This window comes from Sorex araneus, chromosome 10 (assembly GCF_027595985.1).
Source record: "Sorex araneus isolate mSorAra2 chromosome 10, mSorAra2.pri, whole genome shotgun sequence".
Taxonomy (NCBI): domain Eukaryota; kingdom Metazoa; phylum Chordata; class Mammalia; order Eulipotyphla; family Soricidae; genus Sorex; species Sorex araneus.
The window spans coordinates 65,410,517-65,429,386 of NC_073311.1; the positions used below are offsets into that span (position 1 = coordinate 65,410,517).

Here is an 18,870-nt window from a genome sequence, read left to right on the forward strand (position 1 = left end):
ACACATGTTAATGTCATGCGGTGGGGCGCACGCTAATGTCATGCACAGAGCGCACGCTAATGTCACGCGGCGGGGCGCATGTTAATGTCATGCAGCAGAACACATGTTAATGTCATGCACAGAGCGCACGCTAATGTCATGCAGCAGAACACATGTTAATGTCACAAGGCGGGGCGCACGCTAATGTCATGCAGAACACATGTTAATGTCATGCAGCAGAACACATGTTAATGTCATGCAGCAGAACACATGTTAATGTCACGCGGCGGGGCGCACGCTAATGTCACGCGGCGGGGCGCGTTAACGCGTGCAGCAGGTGCACAGGACGGGCCCGGAATGGGGGGGGGGCTCAAGCCCCGGTGCCGCCTTCCCGCCCCACTCCGGGCGGGGCCCCCGACTCGCCCTCTGACCCCGCCGGGCCCGCGCACTTCCGGTTCCGGCGCCTGGGGCGGGCGCGCGCGTGCGCAGTCGCGAGTCCCGCCATGGCGGCCGCCGCGCTCCCGGCGGGGCTGTGCCTGCGGCCCGCGGCCCGCGCCCTGCGCCCCCCCTGCCCCGCCGCGCGCCCCCCCTGCCCCGCCGCGCGCCCCCTCTGCACCGCCGCCGCCCCGCGGCCCAGCCCGCCGCCGCCGGGCCCGAGTGAGTGTGCCCGCGGGAGGGGAGCCGGGCGGGGGCGGATCCAGGGTCGGGCGCAGGGGCAGGGGGCGGGGGGCGGGGGGCGGGGGGCCGGGGGCGGGGGGCAGGGGCAGGGGGCCGGGGGCGGGGGGCAGGGGCAGGGGGCCGGGGCCGGGGGCGGGGTCGGGGTCGGGGGTGCTGGGCACAAGGGCCCTGGCTGCAGCTGGGCGCAGGGGTGCAGGAGGCCTGGCCGCTGGCGGGCGCAGGGGCGCAGGGGGCAGAGCGCGGGGTGGGCGCAGGGGCGCGGGGGGGCAGAGCGCGGGGCGGGCAGGGGCGCGGGGGGGCAGAGCGCGGGGCGGGCAGGGGCGCGGGGGGGGGCAGAGCGCGGGGCGGGCAGGGGCGCAGGGGGCAGAGCGCGGGGTGGGCGCAGGGGCGCAGGGGGCAGAGCGCGGGGCGGGCAGGGGCGCGGGGGGGCAGAGCGCGGGGCGGGCAGGGGCGCGGGGGGGCAGAGCGCGGGGCGGGCAGGGGCGCGGCGGGGGGCAGAGCGCGGGGCGGGCAGGGGCGCGGGGGGGGGCAGAGCGCGGGGTGGGCGCAGGGGCGCGGTGGGCGCAGGGGCGCGGTGGGGGGCAGAGCGCGGGGCGGGCAGGGGCGCGGGGGGCAGAGCGCGGGGCGGGCAGGGGCGCGGGGGGGGGGCAGAGCGCGGGGCGGGCGCAGGGGCGCGGTGGGGGGCAGAGCGCGGGGCGGGCAGGGGCGCGGTGGGGGGCAGAGCGCGGGGCGGGCAGGGGCGCGGTGGGGGGCAGAGCGCGGGGCGGGCAGGGGCGCGGGGGGGGGGCAGAGCGCGGGGCGGGTGCAGGGGCGCGGGGGGCAGAGCGCGGGGCGGGCAGGGGCGCGGGGGGGGGCAGAGCGCGGGGCGGGCGCAGGGGCGCGGTGGGGGGCAGAGCGCGGGGCGGGTGCAGGGGCGCGGGGGGCAGAGCGCGGGGCGGGCAGGGGCTGGGGTCTGGGCGCTTCCCTCGCTGTGACTCGGTGCTGGTTTTGGTCCCAGGGGCCACCCCGCAGGCTCGGGCCGTCTGGGCGCAGGGTCCGGCCCCGGGCCCCGCCTGGTTCCGAGTGAGGGAGCGAGGCGGGGTCTGGACTCTCCTCCCCGCGGCCGGGCAGGACCGACTGCGGACGGGAGCGAGCCAAGGCGGGAAGCTCGTGTGTCCCCGCAGTGACCCAGCGGGCGGGAGGCCTGACGCCTGCGGGCTCCTCTCCTCGTGCTCCGTCTCCGGGAGGCAGCTCAGGGCTGACCCCCGGCGCTGCTCTCGGCCACACCGGGCGGGCCCAGAGTTGGCGCGGACAGCTGTGTGCAGGGCAGGCCCCACCCTCTGTGCCCTCTCCCGGGCCGCGTATGTGCGTTTCGCAGCGGGGTTAGTGTTTCTGTCTTGAGGTTTGCTGTGCGGCGCCACTGCCCCAGAAACGCCTGCCACGCCCTCCCGCCCCTCCCGCCGCCCTCCCCGCCCCCTCCCCTCTCCAGAGGAGGAGAACCTTACTGAAAGCATCCCGCTAGCTGTCGGCCCTTCGGCTGTCCACTAGCTTTACTAACGCTGAAGTTTTTTGTAACTATTTTTTTTCCTTTTTGGGTCACACCTGGCGATGCACAGGGGTTACCCTGGCTCTGCACTCAGGAATCACCCCTGGCGGTGCTCGGGGGACCCTATGGGATGCTGGGATTCGAACCTGGGTCAGCCGCATGCAAGGCAAACGCCCTCCCCGCTGTGCTATCGCTCCAGTCCCTGTGACTGTTTCTGACTGTCCGTTTCTGCCAAGCCGCTTGTTCACCCGAGCCTGCGGAGCTGTCCGTCCACGCGGGGCTGCTGACCGCCGTCTCCGGCCCTCACACTCACCGTGCCCTTGTCTTTCAGGGCCACCAGCAGGAACGTCCAGACCGGACAGGCCTCTCCGGAGAAAGGTCAGGGTCACGCGTGCTCGGTCCTCCTGGCTCGAGGGGCAGTCGGTCGTGGGGGCTCACGGGGACGCGCGTGTGCACAGGCCTGAGAATGCGTGTTCTTGGAGAAGTTCACAGACCAGGACATGCAGCTGTTTATTGATTTTTGATTTTTGGGCCACCCTAGCGCTGCTCAGGCCTCACTCCTGGCTCTGTGCTCACGGAACCCTGGCGGTGCTGAGGGACCCTGTGTAGTGCCAGGGATGGAACCCAGGCCCGCTGTGTGGGGGGCAGGCACCCCGCCCGCTGTTCTGTGTCTCTGGCCTGCTGTGTGGGCCAGGGGTGCGCACACGCCGGTGCTCTCGGGGTTGTTCCTGGTGGTGCGCGGATACCACACGGGCACCGGGGCCGGCCCCGGCAGGTGCTTCCCGCTGGCTTTTCCCGTGTCGGTCTGATTGAGCCTTCACCTGGCCCGTGTTTGGCCTGGGAAAGAAACCTTCCCGTTAGTGCCTGTGAGTAACTCTCCTGACTCGAGTCCCGGGTCTCGCTTCCTCAGACCTTGTTTACGGGTCCCAGTGTCACCGGGCGCTGCTTCTGTCAAGCTTCCCAACACCGCCAGTGTGTCCCCCGCTGAGCTCAGTGGGGTGTCAGGGGCCTTGGCAGGTGGCAGTGGGCAGCGGGCCGGCCCCAAAAGCGGCGATGCCGAGAGGCGGCTCCCAGAGGCCGTGGCAGCGAGGCCCTTGGCGGAGACTGGGACCGGGAGAGAGACCGAGACTGGGGGGGTGACCGGGAGGGAGACGGGGGGGGGGGGAAGACCGAGACGGGGGGTTGACCGGGAGAGAGACCGACACCGGGGTTGACCGGGAGGGTGACCGGGGGGGAGACCAGGGGGGTGACCGGGAGGGTGGCCGCGAGGGTGGCCGCGAGGGTGACCGGGAGGGAGACCGGGAGGGTGGCCGGGAGGGTGACCGAGAGGGTGACCGTGTTCGTGTCCACCTCTTGGCGGCGGCGTCTCTCCTGGCTCTGCTGTGGCCACGTCCCGGGTTGGCCCCGCGGCTGACCTATGCCCTCTCTCTGCACAGGCGCTGCCCCCCAGGACCGAGAAGATGGCTGTGGACCAGGACTGGCCGAGCGTGTACCCCGTGGCAGCCCCGTTCAAGCCCTCAGCCGTGCCCCTCCCCTTGCGGATGGGCTACCCCGTGAAGAGGGGCGTGCCCATGGCCAAGGAGGGCAACCTGGAGCTCCTCAAGGTGAGGGGCGCTGCTGCCCGCCCGCCCGCCCGTGCCTGCCCTGACCGCTCTCCCCTGCCCGCTCTCCCCTGCCCGCTCTCCCCTGCCCGCTCTCCCCTGCCCGCTCTCCCCTGCCCGCTCTCCCCTGCCCGCTCTCCCCTGCCCGCTCTCCCCTGCCCGCTCTCCCCTGCCTGCTCTCCCCTGCCCCCTCTACCCACCCGCTCCTCCCCTGCCCCTCCTGCCCTGCCTGCTCTCCCCTGCCCCTCCTGCCCTGCCTGCTCTCCCCTGCCCGCTCTCCCCTGCCCGCTCTCCCCTGCCCGCTCTCCCCTGCCTGCTCTACCCACCCGCTCCTCCCCTGCCCCTCCTGCCCTTCCCTCCTGAAGTATCGGGGGTGTGTCCGGATCACCCGTGACCACGGAAGCCCGGAGTGCAGCCTTTAAGAGTGTGGTCGGTTAGTCCTGGGCTTCCCTGTTCTTCTCTGTGCCGTGTCTCAGCCGACACTTGACTCACGTGCCTTTGACGTTCCCTCAGGTTCCAAACTTCCTGCACCTGACTCCCGTGGCGATCAAAAGGCACTGCCAGGCCCTTAAAGGTGAGCGCGGAGTCTCGCCTCCAGCCGCAGGGGGCGCTTCCCAATTCACTCACGGGGCCGCGTTCCCTGATCAGTGCAGGGGAGGAGACTCAGTCGGTGGGACGGCAGCGGGACGGTACATCGGCCCGTGCGGAGGCAGGTGGGGCGGAGTTGGGTTTGCCCTGCCCAGGCCTGTGGACGGCCAGGGCAGGAAGGTGGCGCCGAGAGTGGACGCCCAGTGCTGGGGGGACAGCTGCCCTCGGGGGACGCCAGTGCATCCACAACAGCCCTGATCGATCACTGGCTTGAGGGTGTGTGTGTGTGTGTGTGTGTGTGTTTGTTTTTATGTATGTGTATGTGTGTGTCTGTGTCCGTGTGTGTCTGTTCTGTGTGTGTGCGTGTAGGTGTGACTACACCATGGACTCTGCTCCAGACGTGGGCTTTGGCCCCGTGTGACCAGGGGGACATCACGAAGGGGACAGTCGCAGGAGGAGAGTTCAGTTTCTCGTAATGTGAAGTCAGGAAGCCAGACTCAGCGAAGGCCGGGAGTGGTGGGTGGGGGAGGGCGGTGCCGGTCGCGGTTCGGAGCTGTGAGGTGGCCGCACGGAGGGGATGGTCCCCGAGCAGGTGTGACCGGCGCAGGTGCAGACAGACACACGGGATGCCCGGAACCTGGTTTCTTGTCGGTTTCAGCTCAGGGACAGGGAAGGCGCCTCTGAGGAGGGTGTTTTGAGTCTATGAGCTACTTTTGTGAAGGAGTTTTTCACGGTGTTCAGCGAGTCGCCGTCTGTCAGCTCTGCGCTTGGGTGTGTTTCTCCTGCCGGCTCTGTACGCACCTCTGCACGCCAGGCTCAGAAATCCCGCTCTCTGCCCGTGCTCCGGGAACGGGGAGAGAACCGTCTCTGCTGCACGCAGGCTGTGTGCGCAGGCTGTGTGCCCGCCCCGGGCTCTCCGGATCGTTCTCCTGTGTCCCTGGGAGCGCAGGGCCCGCCCGGCCTGTTGCTGGAACGTTGCGTGTGTCGGCAGGGGGTACCGGCGGGGCCGCTCTCACCGACACCCCGTCCCCCCGCAGAGTTCTGCACCGAGTGGCCGGCGGCTCTGGACAGCAGCGAGAAGTGCGAGCAGCTTTTCCCCGTGGAGGTGGAGACGGCCGACTACGTCTCCTCGGGACCCTCCATCCGAAACCCCAGGGCGCGTGTGGTCACGTTGAGGGTGAGTGGGAAGCGGTGTCTGGCCGTGGGGCTGTCTCTCTGGGCTGGTGGAGGGTGCGAGTGCTCGCCGTGGCAGGAATGGGAAAGGGTCCCCTGCAGGAATGGGTCCCCGCAGGCTGCAGATATTCCCTCATTACAGACCCCCCAGTGACAAATGTTCCCCTCATTACGGGCCCCCCCGTGACAGATATTCCCCTCATTACGGACCCCCCCGTGACAGATATTCCCCTCATTACGGACCCCCCCGTGACATATCCCCTCGTTACAGACCCCCCTTCAGACATCACCATCCTTGTTGGATCCGTGCGCGGGGCTTGCCCCGTCTGCCGGGGTCTCTCCTGCTGGGGCTTGGCGGGTCGGAGCCGGAGCTGGGGTCAAACCAGCTGCAGGACCGGCGCCGTAACCCCGTGCTGGCTCCTGAGCGCCCCCTTTGCTGTTTCGTGCCCCTCCCCCGTTTCCTTTTCCCTGATGTCATTGACGGGGTCGCCTGAAGTGCCGGTGGAAGATAATTCCTGATGTGTTTTTGGTTTTGTTTTCTTGGGTCACACCTGGCGATGCTCAGGGGTTCCTCCTGGCCCTGCACTCAGGAATTACTCCCGGCAGTGCTCGGGGGACCAGATGGGGTGCCGGGGATCGAGCCCAGCTCAGCCACATGCAAGGCCAGCGCCCTCCCGCTGTGCTGTGGCTCTGGCCCCACGGCGAGTCTCAGTTGTCCAGCTTCTGGGACGCGCGTCATGCGGCTACGCAGAACAGTATCCTGCTGGAAATGTCGGTTCGGGTGAGGTGATTCCTGCAGTATTGGGTCTGAGGGCCGTGGGGAGCTCAGCACGTCACGGCCTGTCGTGCCAGGGCGGGTCCTGAGGGCTTGGCCAGGCCCTCAGCTGGGCTGGAGTGACGCCAGGCACGGCGCTGGGGCTTCCCGAGGGCTGGCCTGAGCTCCGTGTCACACTGACACCGTGAATGCTCGTGGCGTGGGGGTGCCGGCTCACAGGCTGAAGCATCTGCTTTGCGTGTGGGAGACCTGGGTTTGTCCCCCACGGACAGCCAGGGACACCTCCCCCCCAAAAACAGTGTTCATGCAAGCGTGAGTATCGAAGTGGCTGTTGATAGCTATCGGCATCATTGTTGCTTATTTTTGATAATTTCTCACATAAAAAGCCCGAAGACTTAAATTTTTGGAAATGAAAAGTTTCTTATTAAATTTCATGATTTTTCAGTACTGTTTCAGTGAGGGGGGTTATGATTTTTTTCTCATTTTTGCTTTTTGGGTCACACCCGGCAATGCACAGAGGTTGCCCCTGGCTCTGCACTCAGGAATCACCCCTGGTGGTGCTCAGGGGACCATATGGGATGCTGGGAATCGAACCCGGGTTCGCCGTGTGCAAGGCAAACGCCCTCCCCGCTGTGCTATGGCTGCAGCCCCTGGGTTATGATTTTTAGGGGAGAGATTTCGCCACGCCTGGTGCACAGAGCTTACTCCTGGCTCTGTGCTCAGGGATGGCTCTTGGCGTTGCTTGGGGGCCCGCATGGTCTGCCAGGGGCCACACCTGGGTCCAGTGCACACACGGCAAGGCCCCTGCTTCTAAGCTGTCTTCAGCCCCTGCCAGGGGAGTTTTAAAAGGAAAAATCACCCCAAAACTTCTCATTCTGCTGGAAAGTAGTGGTGTGTTTCTTATATACACGTTTAGGTGTGGCTGTGTTTTATAATTAGGTAGTTTGTGATTTTTTTAGAAGGAATTCTCCATATTACTAATGGTCATCGTTGTCATGAAATGGCTTTCAAGAACTTTTCAATTGAATCACCGTGAGATGGCTGCTCATGAGTGGGCTTCCGGCACACAGTGTTCCGGCACCCGGCCTCCACCCGGGCACGTTCTGCCATCACAGCCTGCCTCTATGCAGGCACTTTCTGTGTGTGTGTGTGTGTGTGTGTGTGTGTGTCTCCCCCCCTCACCCCCTTGGGCCAACGTTGTGGTTTGCAGTACCGATACTGGAATGTCCGTTTACCTACTTTCAGTACTCAGTCCTTGTCCAGCGTCATCATTCCCAGCTAGTATAGTCACACAGGTCCCTTCTCGCTCCCTTCTCTGTCTGAGCTACCCTCCGAAACGGTCAGCTGCTGGGGACAGGCCAGCTGGCTGCGTGTGTAACACTGCTCTCACGTTCTTCGAAGGGCGAGTTTGTCTCTGTTTCCACTCAGTTTTATTCAAATGAAAATTCACAGTGCTTACGAGAACAGGGTTGTCCCTGAAGCTGTGGGTTCGCTCGGCAGATCCCGGCCACCTGCCTCTGGGGGACACAGGGAGAGCCCGGTGGGGATCAGCCCGGCCACCCCCGCCCGCTGGCAGCAGGCCCTCAGCATGCGCCTGGCCGTGGGGCAGGGGGTGGGCGGGCTCCCAGGGCGGCGTCTGAGGGAGAGCGGGAGAGGAGCCAGGGCGTGAGAGTCCTCAGGCGCGTGGGTCTTTCCCGCTTTCACGCTGACGCCGTGGGTCCTGCAGTGGGCGCGGTCCCGTGGGCGGCTTTCCGTGTCCTGTTCGCCTCTGGACGTGCCCTAGGCCCTTGCAGCGGGTCCTGCACGTTCTTCTAGCAGTGTGTCTGGTTAGTCCAGCAGTTCCCAGAGGACATCACGGGGCGAGCATTCCCTAGAGGCTCTGGGCGGGAAAGGCCGCCAGGAAACGTCCCGTGGGGGCAGGGCAGCATCTGACGGACGCGGGTCCTCCCGGAACGAGAAGTGCCAATCCAAAGTTAGAATGATCGCGTGATTAGAGGAACTTTCTTTTTTTTTCTTTCTTTTATTTTTTCTTTTTGGGTCACACTTGGTGATGCACAGGGGTCACTCCTGGCTCTGCACTCAGAAATTACTCCTGGCGGTGCTCAGGGGACCATATGGGATGCTGGGAATCGAACCTGGGTCGGCCGCACGCAAGGCAAACACCCTCCCCGCTGTGCTATTGCTCCAGCCCCTAGAGGAACTTTCTTAAGGCTCCTGTTTTCCCATTTATCCTTTTCATCTGCTGCCACCAGTTCGGTTCTGCTCGTGCCGACTAGAGCTCGTGTCTCGGCGGTGCGCCCCCAGCGGGGCCCTGGCACGGCCCTCGGCCTCCCTTCTGTCCCCACCGCGGGGGGCTCTTGTTGATTCCGTTAGCAGGACGCAAAGCTTCCCTTTGGTTACGTACTACTAACGTAAAGAGCATTGCCGCTGTTCTTTTATATTACACTTAAAGTAATTGTAAATGAAAGTAATTTAATTTCGTTAAAGTAATTGTTTCCTGTGTGTATTTTCAGGTTAAACTTTCCAGCTTGAATTTGGACGATCATGCGAAGAAAAAATTAATTAGACTTGTGGGAGAGCGGTACTGCGAGAGCACGGACGTGCTCACCCTCAGGACGGACAGGTGAGAGCGGGCGGGCACGGGCAGGGGAGGCCCCTCCAGCACGGCCAGCTGCACGTGCTGCCCGTGAGCGTGGCCCTGTGCGTGGCGGGTCAGCCCAGCAGAGAAGCGCGTTCCCTCCTGCACACTCTGTTTTGTTTTGTTCTGTTCTGTTGGGGCCGTAGCTTGTGGTTCCCAAGGCCGGCTCCTTGCTCTGTGCGCAGGGAGCACTCCTGGCAGGGCTTGGGGGAACCGTATGGGGTGCCAGGGATTGGACCTGGCTTGGCCACAGGCAGAGCAAGTGCCTTGACCTTGGCTCTGCTCCTCCAGCCCTCTCCAGATCTGGGCGCTGGGATTGACACGGTCATGGTGAACACTACAGGGGCTGGAGCCATAGGTGGTGGGCGGGCGCTTGCCTTGCAGGCAGCTGACCCGGGCTCTCTCCCAGGCACCCTGTAAGGTCTCTGGATCTCCTCCAGGAGTGAGCCCCGAGCACAGAGCCAGGAGTCATCCCCGAGCACAGAGCCAGGAATCATCCCCGAGCACAGAGCCAGGAGTCATCCCTGAGGAGTCATCCCTGATCACAGAGCCGGGAGTTAGCCCTGAGCACAGAGCCAGGAGTCAGCTCTGAGCACAGAGCCAGGAGTCAACTCTGAGCACAGAGCCTGGAGCAACCCCTGAGCACTGCCAGGTCTGTCTCAGGAAGGTCAGACAGAGCTGTATAAAGCTGTTACAAATAACTCCGTGATGAAAGCAAAGCACTTTGCTAAACAAAACTAACATCACTCCTCAGTGTTCTCAGGTGATGAACTGCTTAGATTATTTTTATCCACGAACAGAATTGTTCTGAAACGGGCAGGGGATTCCGGAGCATAAGCCGTCATTTGTGCTCAGTACTTGTCTGACGGGCAGATTGCTCTGTGCGCTGAATTCTGAAAGCTTTACTTTCTCTCCCACAGGTGCCCACTGAAGAGACAGAATTACGACTATGCAATGTACTTGCTGACGGTCCTGTACCACGAGTCCTGGGTGAGTGTGTGCGGACGTTGGTGGGTGGGCTGTCCCTGTTGGCCCCTGCGGCAGCGGCAGCTGAGTCCGGGGGCTTGGGACGTGCCGAGGACCTCTGAGGTCACTCAGGCCAGGCTCGGAACAGACAGTGCTCGCTTCTGGGCCTTCAGAACTCAGGAGAAGCAGAGCAGCCCACGCAGGGGTAGGCGCTTGTCCCTGGGTCTGCTCCTCGGCCCCCCTCACCCCCTCGTGTGGTCCCCAAGCCCAGCCAGGAGTGATCCCTGAGCACAGCCAGGAGTCCCCGGAGCCCTGCTGGGGTGTGGCCCCAGGAGAGCCAACAGGAGACAGTTGGTGGCGCAGGTGCCCCTGGAGTTGAGAGCTGCAGGGGCAGAATTGGGGGCTTTGGCTGTCTTCCCACCTCGGAGAGCTGTAGGGGTTCTGGGGGCCCCATGTGCTCTTAGAGTTCACCCCGGGGCCTGTCACCGTGGGCGTCCTCGCCCTGCGGGCCGGCCTGCGGGCACCTGGGGTCAGTGTCCAGGGCACTCGGCGAAGCCCCGGCGTCCCCGGGCCGGCCCGAGACTCAGGCTTCCTCTTTCGCTCGTAGAAAACGGAGGAGTGGGAGCGGAGTAGGAGCGAGGCCGACGCGGACGAGTACGTGTGGGAGAACAGCCCGTCCCAGAGGACCGTCCTGGACACGCTGCAGCGCATGGCGCCGGCCGGCACGGCCCCGCGCGCCCACCAGGACCTGCTGGCCTCCCGGGAGGTGGCCGAGTACCGGGAGGCGGTCGTGGGCCTGAGGAACTCGGGCGACAGCGAGACGGGCCTCTCCCGGTACAAGGAGTCCGTGAAGAGGCTCTTGGGGCTGCCGTGAGTGGGGCCGCCCGCCCTTCCTGTCGTGCCCCGGGTTCAGAGGTGGGACTCCCAGGGCGCCGGAGCGACGGCACAGCGGGGAGGGCGTTTGCCTTGCACACGGCTGACCCGGGTTCGAGCCCCAGCATCCCGTACGGTCCCCCGAGCACCGCCAGGAGTGACCCTGAGCATCGCCGGGTGTGACCCAGAGAGAAAGATAAAAAAGAGAAGCAGAAGCAGAGTGGGGACTCTCATTAAAGCCTCGACTCCGCGCTCTCCAGCCGCCTCTCGTGCCGGGCCTGGGCCCTCGGGGCTCGAGGGGGCCCTGGGGGGGCCCTGGGGGGGACTCAAGGGTGCCAGTGCCCCGAGGGGACCCGGGAGTGTGGGGGGGGCGGGGGAGGGCTGTGCTGGAGCGCTGGCCGGGCAGATGTGAGGCCCTGGGTGCCACCCCAGCACAGGTCAGTCGCACGCGCCACCCCGTGGCCCCGGGGTCAGGCGAGAGTGTCGTGTCCCCTGCACCCCGTCTGCGTGGCATCAGCTCGGCAGAGAGGCGCGTGCCCGCCCCACGCTCTGATTTTGATTTTGTCCTGTTGGGGGCCATAGCTTGCCGTTCCCAAGGCTGACTCCTTGCTCTGTGCTCAGGGGTCGCCCCTGGCAGGGCCGGGGGTTGAACCTGGGTCGGCGTGTGCGAGGCAAAGGCGGGAGACGGCCGTCACCCCGCCCTGCACTCTTCTGGTTTCCAGCTCTGAGCACTGAGCACGGGCAGTGAGTGAGGCTCACCCGGTCGTGGGCCCGTGTGTGTCGTGAGCAAAGCATATGTGACGGGGGTCAGGCACACCGGTCACGGGTGAGGCGGGCCTTGTGGAGCGTTGGGCACGCCCGTGTCTTAGGCGGGGGAAGGCGCACTTGACTCTGGTCCTGCTCCTGCCCCTCCCAGGTGGCCGCGGGCCAGGAGTGCAGCAGCGCTCACTGTGTCCGGGGCCTCCCGGGGGCCGGGCAGCCCCCAGGCTGGCACCGGCCATCTGGTGCCAGTGCCGCTAGCCTTTGTGGGCTGGCCACCAGCTGACCCCCGGGCACGTCGTAGGCACAGACGACGCGCTGGCCTGGCCACGGGTGAGGGCCCAGCTGCTCTGCCGGCCAGTGGCTCCCGGAGGGCTCAGTGTCCAGCGCGTGGGGCTCTGCTCGGCACTGGGAGGGGCACCGGGACGTGCCGCCTTGACAGGCGTGGCCTGGGCGGTGCTGGGTGACAGATGAGGATTCCTCGGGGTGGGCGCCACCACCTTCTCTTGGCTTCTGAGGAAGCCTCAGTTCCCCCAGAACTAACTGGTCCTGCCGGTGCCCTCACGGGGCCCAGTGCCTCCTGCCCGCCTGCGCCTCCCGCCTCCCGCTGCCTCCGTGCACGCCTCCCACCCCGGGAGCCTGGGCCTGCGGGTGTGGGTGTGAGGGACCGTGCGGGGCGGGGCCTGGGAAGAGTTGGAGGGACAGTGTGACGTGAGGCTGAGGTCTCAGCGACCGCCCTGGAAGGACAGATCAGAGACGGTCAGGTCAGAGACAGTCACCGCTCAGAGACGGTCAGCACTCAGAGATGGTCAGCGCTCAGAGACGGTCAGCTCTGAGACGGTCAGCTCAGAGACAGTCAGCTCTCAGAGACGTCAGCGCTCAGAGACGGTCAGCTCAGAGACAGCTCAGACGGTCAGCGCTCAGAGACGGTCAGCGCTCAGAGACGGTCAGCTCTCAGAGACGGTCAGCTCTCAGCGCTCGAGGACTGACCACGGCACAGAGAAGGCGCAGGCGGGGCAGCGTTTGCCCGCGGGCTCCTGAAAGGGGCTCGTTGGTGGCTGAGGTCTGACCTTGACCGGAGACAGTTGTGCCTGCAGGTGTCCTGGCCCGCCTGCCCCTCGTGGCCTTCACCCGGCCAGCGCTGCCGCCTGCTTGTGGCTTTCGGACGGCCCCTGGGTGAAGGCTCCGTGGCACCTGACGCACTCCGGGGCCGCTCACGCCCCTGCTGCCTCCCTCCCCCCGCCACGGGGACGCTGTTCAGCGAGTGACCTTTAATGGAGCGGCGCTGGCCGGCGTGGCCGAGTGGACATTGCCTCTTCACCGCGGGCAGCGGCGCCTCTCTCCCCCCGCGCCCGGCGGCATCTTCCCTGGGGTCCTCTGTCCCGGCCTGTACTGGCCCGCTGCCTTCCACGGCACACCAGGGTCGTGGCCACGACACAGCCGCCGAGGAAGGCGGCCACGGAGCACAGGGCCACGGGGACCAGCCACACCGGGCGAGCCCCAGAGGCCCTGCCTGGGGCCCCGGGGCCGCCCCCTTTGGTCTTGTCCGGGGCCTGCTTGCCGCCCTCCAGCCGGGCGGGCCGGGGCTCGTGTGAGGGCCGCGCGTCTGCCGTCCCGGGGGCCGGGCTGCTGGGGGCTGCAGGGCTGGGCGCCCCCTCCTGTGCCTCTGAGGAGGTTGGGGCGTCTGGGAGATGGAGGCTCCCCCCGGAGACGGTCGGGGCCCCCCAGGTCGGGGGCACGGGGCTCACCCCCAGGTCTCCCCGCACAGCTGCGTCCCGTGGGCGCTCCCCAGGGCTGGAGGAGGAGCGCGTGCGCAGGTGGGCGGCCGGGGGCTGTTGGAACACCAGCAGGTCGGGGTCCACACCTGGAAGGGGGTGCTGTGGTCAGCGTGCAGGGGCGCAGGCAGACGTGCTCTGCCCGGGCAGCTCGGCCACGCGGGAGCCTGACCTCCCATGGCACGTCCTGTGGGCCGGGCCGCGTCAGGGCACTCGCCAGGCTTGGGTCCCGGGGCCCTGAGTGCTGCCAGGGGTGACCCCTTAGAACAGCCGGGAGTAGCACCCGAGCACTGCCTGGCCCCCTCCCCGCCTCTCCAACACAAACACACACACACACACACACGTGCACACACATACATGCACACACATGCATATGTGCACACACGCAACCCTCACACATGCATGTACACATATGCGCACACATACACATGCACATGTGCACACACGCAACCCCCACACATGCATACACACGCACATGTGCACACACACAACCCCCCCATGCGCACACATGCACGCACGCACTCTTCCCCAAGTAACACCGAGTTAGGCTTTTCGGGAGGGTGGGTGATGCTTTGTGAAGACCCCGGCACTGGAAACTGAGTGTGCAGAAGGGGCTCGGGAAAACGCCCTGGGCGAGGTGAGGCGGATTCAGATTAAGGCCAGAGAGCGCGGGGCCAGACCCCGGCCCTCAGCCTCGTCTCTGGAACGTTCTGCCCAGTGCAGACACGCACACCCTGCCCGGCCCTGCGTGTGCAGGGGACACAGCCACACCTGCCGCCCGTGTCCTCGGGCGCGGGGTCCTCTGCGTGGCTCCTGTGTCCCCTGCCTGCCGGCCCTCGTGTTTCTGTCTTCAGGAGCCCGCTGTGCCGGCCGGCCCTTCGCCCCTTAGACCCGCACAGCGGGTGGGGGGTGCCCCACGGTTCCGCCCCCAGCACGCCCTGCGGCCCCACCAGAGCCAGACCTAAGAGCCCCAGCAGTGTTGCCGCCCGGCTTAGGGGCCGCCCTCCCCCCTGCCCCCTGCCCGAGCCCGGCTCACCGTCCGTAACGTTGTAGAGCACGGCCCCGCTGCCGGGCGCCAGCACGCAGCTCTCCAGGCCCGGGCAGTGCACGTGCAGGCAATTGGCGCCATCGTGGACGGGGTCGTGGAAGAAGACGGCCACGTTGCAGGACACTGGAGGGGACAGAGCCCGCGCGTGAGGCAGGTTCCCCGGCGAGTGACCGTCCCGGGGTCTCAAGCCCCGAGGAGTTACGGCACTGGACGCGGGCGTCTAGGAAACTTGACAGGTTTTCTTCTTTTTTGGGGGGTCACACCCGGCGCTGCACTCAGGAATCACTCCTGGCGGTGCTCGGGGGACCCTAGGGGATGCTGAGGATCGAACTTGGGTTGGCCGTGTGCAAGGCAAACACCCTGCTCACTGCACTATTGCTCTGGCCCCTGACAGTTTTTTTTTTCTGTCACAGCGGTCAGTAAAAGCTGCCTCTCACTGGGACAGGATCAGCGGGTCCTGCCCCGTGTCCCCACCCCCCCTCCGTGCTGTGGACACCCCCGGGGGTCAGGCAGATCCAGTGTCTGGGTGCTCAGGAATCCACATTCCAACTCCCAGGCAAGGAACAGGAAGTTCTGGTTCAGGTGGAAGAGAGGGAGGAGGGGAGAGGGGGGAGGAGAAGGGGAGGAGGGGGGAGGGCATGGGGGAGGAGTGGGGAGGAGGGAGGGTAGGGAGCGGGAGGAGGGGGATGCGTGGGGGGGAGGGAGGGCTTAGCCAGGTGCCTCACGGGGGGTCAGGGCTGGCCGGGCCTGAGCACCCCACAGTGCTGGAGAGCCCAGTTGGCGCCTTTCAAGGAGGGGAGGGGCGGGCCGGCCCCTGGGATCCTCGGACTGTTCAGGAAACCCTCCTTCTCCTTGGTGTGTGTGTGCTGTGGGCCAGCGGGACTCTCTGCCCACCCCACTCTGTGGGGCTCGTGGGGGGGGCAGCCCCGCCCTCCTGGGCGCCCCACGTCTGTGCTCCCGGGGCCCCTCCCTGAGTGGTCATGGTGAAGCCCTGGGGGTCTCGGCGGGTGAGGGGGCGCAGGCCTGAGGCGCCTGGTGCTGTGATGCGTTGACGGGGACGCCCACAGTTCCTGGCGTGGGGCAGGGTCAGCGCCAGGCACCACCCGGCCCGAGACCCGCCAGGTTGGCCGCGTGCCCGGCGGTGGCCCCTGGCCCCTCGGGCACTGCCCGGGAGCCCCAGGATACGAGGAAGATGCTGGAAAGGCTTTTTCCATCTCCGCCGTGATGGCCGTGATGGCCGGCCAGTCCTGGTGCTCCCGGCCCCGGTGCCCTTCTGCGGCCGTCAGCGTCTAATGACCCACGGGCTGGGGAGTCCTGATGAGGGTGTGGCTTGGGGGCCACAGCTGCAAGTGCTCAGGGCTCACTCCCTGGGCGCTGCAGCACAGGTGTGCCGTGTTCCGGTCTGCCCCACTGTCTTCCCGGCCCTAACCTGCGTGTATGTTTGTTTCTTTCTTTTCCTAGCTGTAACTTTTCAGAAAAGTGCAACCTGAGACTCTTTAGGCAAACTTGAAATTTTGTAGCAAATGCCTCCCTGAAATACTTTCCCACGCCCTCTGATGCTGTTCCACCCTGATGCCTAATTTCAGAACAAAACAAATTAAGGCATTTTGAACTATTCCTTCCTCCCCCCCCCTTTTTTTTTTTTGCATTCTCTCTCCCTCCCCCTTTCTTTCGGCTCAGTGACCCCTGCTTAGTAATTTCAGAATTGGATCCACCTAATTCCTGTGCTCGGTCCACCTAATGGATTAGGCACATTCCAGGACTTGGAAACGACCAGTGTCACCAGCTGGGCCTTGAGCAGGATCTCGACTTGCTCTTCTTCAGGTCCAGCGGCCCGACCAGGCTCCAGAAACTGCGGGTGAGCGGGAGGAACGGGGGCCGAGGGTGGGCCGGGTCCAGGTAGCCGGGGCTCCTGCAGGCCGGTGAGGGGTGGGGGTGCAGCGGGAGCCCCACAGCCTGGGGGCCTGCAGGGCCAGCCTCAGACCCGCCTCCCCGCATCCCTGCCCGCCCCGCTGCCCGCAGGAGCCCCGTGCCCGCGCCCGCGCTCACCGTCCTTGTGCAGACAGCAGCTGCGGCCGCACTGCTGGCCCGTGTTCTCCGTGTAGTACCGCAGGACGCGGGCGCCCAGCCGCTGCGACTCCTCCAGGTCCAGGAGCAGCCCCGGGAAGCGCCGGATCCAGCAGTCCCTGTAGAAGGCGGTGGGGGAGCAGAGCGCGGCCGAGGCGGCCCCCAGACTCAGCAGCAGCAGCGGCAGCCCCAGGCGAGCCGGCCCCCGCATGGTGCCCTGCCGGCCAAGGCCTCTGCTGCCCCGCGCCCCGGCGTGAGGAGGCCGGGAGACGCCGCCCCCCGCCGGCGTGGGAGCGGACAATGGCGCGGCGCCGACGTCAGGCCCGGACGGGGCCAGCTCAGGGAACAAGCCCGGCTCTGTCCGCTGGCCTGCGGGGACCGTGCCGCCGGCCGCCCGGGCACCCCCGCTCCCTGGACGCACCAGGAAAGCAGCCTGTGCTTCGGGTCAGACCTGTGCGTTTTACTTTCCTTCCTTTTTCCCTTCAAATCTTGCAATCAAGTGACATCTGAAAATTAGACAACACTAAGGCGTCCGCTTCACGGCGATCCCGGAAACTTTGAACGCAGACCCCGGGCACGCCACAGGCCCGGGCTGTGCGCCTGCAGGCCCGGCCACAGCTGTCCTGCGCAGGGAGGCCCCCGGCACCCCAGGCCTGTGCGGGGCCGTGCCCAGCCCCCAGCGCCTCCCCAGCCACGACCCGCTGGGCTCAGGGCTCCCTCCTGGTTCTGGGTCTGCTCGGGAGTCCCCTCCTGGGGGTCTCGGGGGAGCATGTGTGGGGTCAAACCAGGGCCGGACACGTGCACAAAGCGCCTTCACCCCTGCATCCTCTCCCAGGCCTGCCCCAGACACTCGGACAGGGGAGATTCTGGGAAAGGTCCCGGAGCCCCGCACGGCTGTTCAGTCCAGCAAGACGCGGCCGGGAGTCCAGGCGGGGTCGGATCTGACACTCCTGCCTGCGAGTTAGAAAGGAAACGGCGGGGAGAGAGGACAGCGGGTAGGGCACTGGCTTGGCACACGGCCGACCTGAGCTCAACCCCTGGCACCCGCCTGGTCCCTGAGTGCAGAGCCAGGAGGAAGCCCTGGGCACCACGGGGTGTGACCTAAAGAGCAAGGATGGAAAGAAGGAAGGGAGGGAGGGAGGGAGGGAGGGAGGACACAAGGGTGGAGGGAGGGAGGAGGGAAGAATAGAAGGTAAGAAGGGAGGGAGGAAGGAAGGGGGAAGGAAGGAGGAACAGAAGGAGAGGGAGGGAGGAAAGAAGGAAGGAGAGAAGGGAGGAAAGGAGGGAAGAAGCAAAGGGAGGGAAGAAGAAAGGACAGAAGGAAAGAAGGGAGGAAGGAAGGGAAGGGAAAGAGATAAGGGAGGAAGGAAGGAAAGATGGAAGGACAGAAGGGAGGGAGGGTGGGAAGGAAAGGAAGGTGTTGGGGGACCCGGTGAGGTGCTGGGGCCGGTCCCGGGTCAGCTGGGTGCCAGGCAGGCCCCTGCCCCCCGCACTGTCTCCAGGCGCCTGATTTCAGGCCTTGGCTTCACTGCGGCTTTGGCGCAGCTCCGGGCCTCGTAGGCCTGGGCGGTCAGGCTGGCCCTGGGCAGGGAGGGCCCCATCCTGCCAGCCCGAATGGGAGGCCAGCGTGGGGGCTCGGCCTGCGGAGAGCCTCCTTGCCACCCCCACGGGAGGCCCGTGGCACCCTGAAGTGTCGGCAGGGGGCAGAGGCGGGTGCAGGGCCCGACACCCCCGTCTCACTCCTCGGTTGCTCCGGAGTGTCCCCAGCCTTCGAAACTCAACCCCCTGGTCTTGGCGCACCCGGAGAGAACCCGGGCGCTGTCCGAGCGCTGTCCCCGCGGCCCGGGCTCCGGCTCCGGCATTCAGACCCTGGGAGGCGTGGCCTCGCCGAGGACGCGTGTTGGGCAGCTGGACTCTGAGAGGCAGAGGGAAGCGGGTGGACAGGCACCGGGTGCAAAGGTGATTCCCCGGGTCTGGCCTCTCACTGGCCCTGGGGTCCGTGTGGGTGAGTTCTCCAGGCCCGGGTGGGCAGGGCAGAGCGGCCCGTGGGCCCGGCTCCGCCCTCGCCCTGCCGCCTTGCTGGGACCCTTGGGGCCTATTCGGGGGTCCCTCCCGAGGGGCGGTGCGGGAGACGGTGTATGGCCGCCTGCGCCCGGCTTCCCAGCGAGCAGGAGGCACCGGCCCCGCCGGGCACGCGCGAGCCCTGACGTGCAGCAGCTGCGCAGGTGCGGGCCTTGGCGGGGAGCGCGGCACGCTGGACAGGGCGGCGTCCTTCCTGCAGGTCCCCGCGCCCTGCTGGCCGCCGGCCTGCGCTCCCGGCCCCGCACCCGCACTGCCTGCCCGACGGCCGTGCGCCTGGCACTCGGGGACCCCCTCAGCCCTCCCGGGGCATCCCCCACCCATGCCCAGGTGCGAGGAGCACTGG

At 66.5% G+C, this 18,870-nt stretch overlaps 2 protein-coding genes across 3 annotated transcripts; one reads left to right on the top strand and one right to left on the bottom strand.

The window, feature by feature from the left end:
- Positions 1-467: 467 nt before the first annotated feature.
- MRPS35 (mitochondrial ribosomal protein S35) lies at positions 468-11,016 on the top strand. 2 transcript variants are annotated; one of them, XM_055118556.1, is made up of 8 exons: positions 468-636; positions 2,514-2,560; positions 3,619-3,786; positions 4,297-4,357; positions 5,409-5,548; positions 8,833-8,942; positions 9,878-9,947; positions 10,531-11,016. In XM_055118556.1, exons 1-8 carry the CDS (start codon positions 483-485, stop codon positions 10,795-10,797), a joined length of 1,017 nt encoding a protein of 338 aa, XP_054974531.1. In that variant the 5' UTR covers positions 468-482; the 3' UTR covers positions 10,798-11,016. The 2 variants fall into 2 exon arrangements, with proteins under 2 accessions (XP_054974531.1, XP_054974532.1); XM_055118557.1 differs by lacking the exon at positions 468-636 and adding an exon at positions 1,803-2,018.
- Positions 11,017-12,439: 1,423 nt separating this feature from the next.
- MANSC4 (MANSC domain containing 4) lies at positions 12,440-16,681 on the bottom strand. The gene is made up of 3 exons (XM_055118558.1): positions 16,428-16,681; positions 14,367-14,501; positions 12,440-13,419 (listed from the first exon to the last, which is right to left on the bottom strand). The coding sequence occupies exons 1-3, from the start codon at positions 16,654-16,656 to the stop codon at positions 12,827-12,829; spliced, it is 957 nt and encodes a 318-aa protein (XP_054974533.1). The 5' UTR covers positions 16,657-16,681; the 3' UTR covers positions 12,440-12,826.
- Positions 16,682-18,870: the final 2,189 nt, after the last annotated feature.

Coding starts and splice junctions, on each gene's coding strand:
- MRPS35 (XM_055118556.1), top strand. CDS start 483: ATGGCGGCCGCCGCGCTCCCGGCGGGGCTGTGCCTGCGGCCCGCGGCC. Junction 5,549..8,832: donor CGCGTGTGGTCACGTTGAGG/GTGAGTGGGAAG, acceptor GTGTATTTTCAG/GTTAAACTTTCCAGCTTGAA. Junction 8,943..9,877: donor CTCACCCTCAGGACGGACAG/GTGAGAGCGGGC, acceptor TCTCTCCCACAG/GTGCCCACTGAAGAGACAGA.
- MANSC4 (XM_055118558.1), bottom strand. CDS start 16,656: ATGCGGGGGCCGGCTCGCCTGGGGCTGCCGCTGCTGCTGCTGAGTCTG. Junction 14,502..16,427: donor CTGCTGTCTGCACAAGGACG/GTGAGCGCGGGC, acceptor TGTCCCCTCCAG/TGTCCTGCAACGTGGCCGTC. Junction 13,420..14,366: donor GCTCTACAACGTTACGGACG/GTGAGCCGGGCT, acceptor ACCCCCTTCCAG/GTGTGGACCCCGACCTGCTG.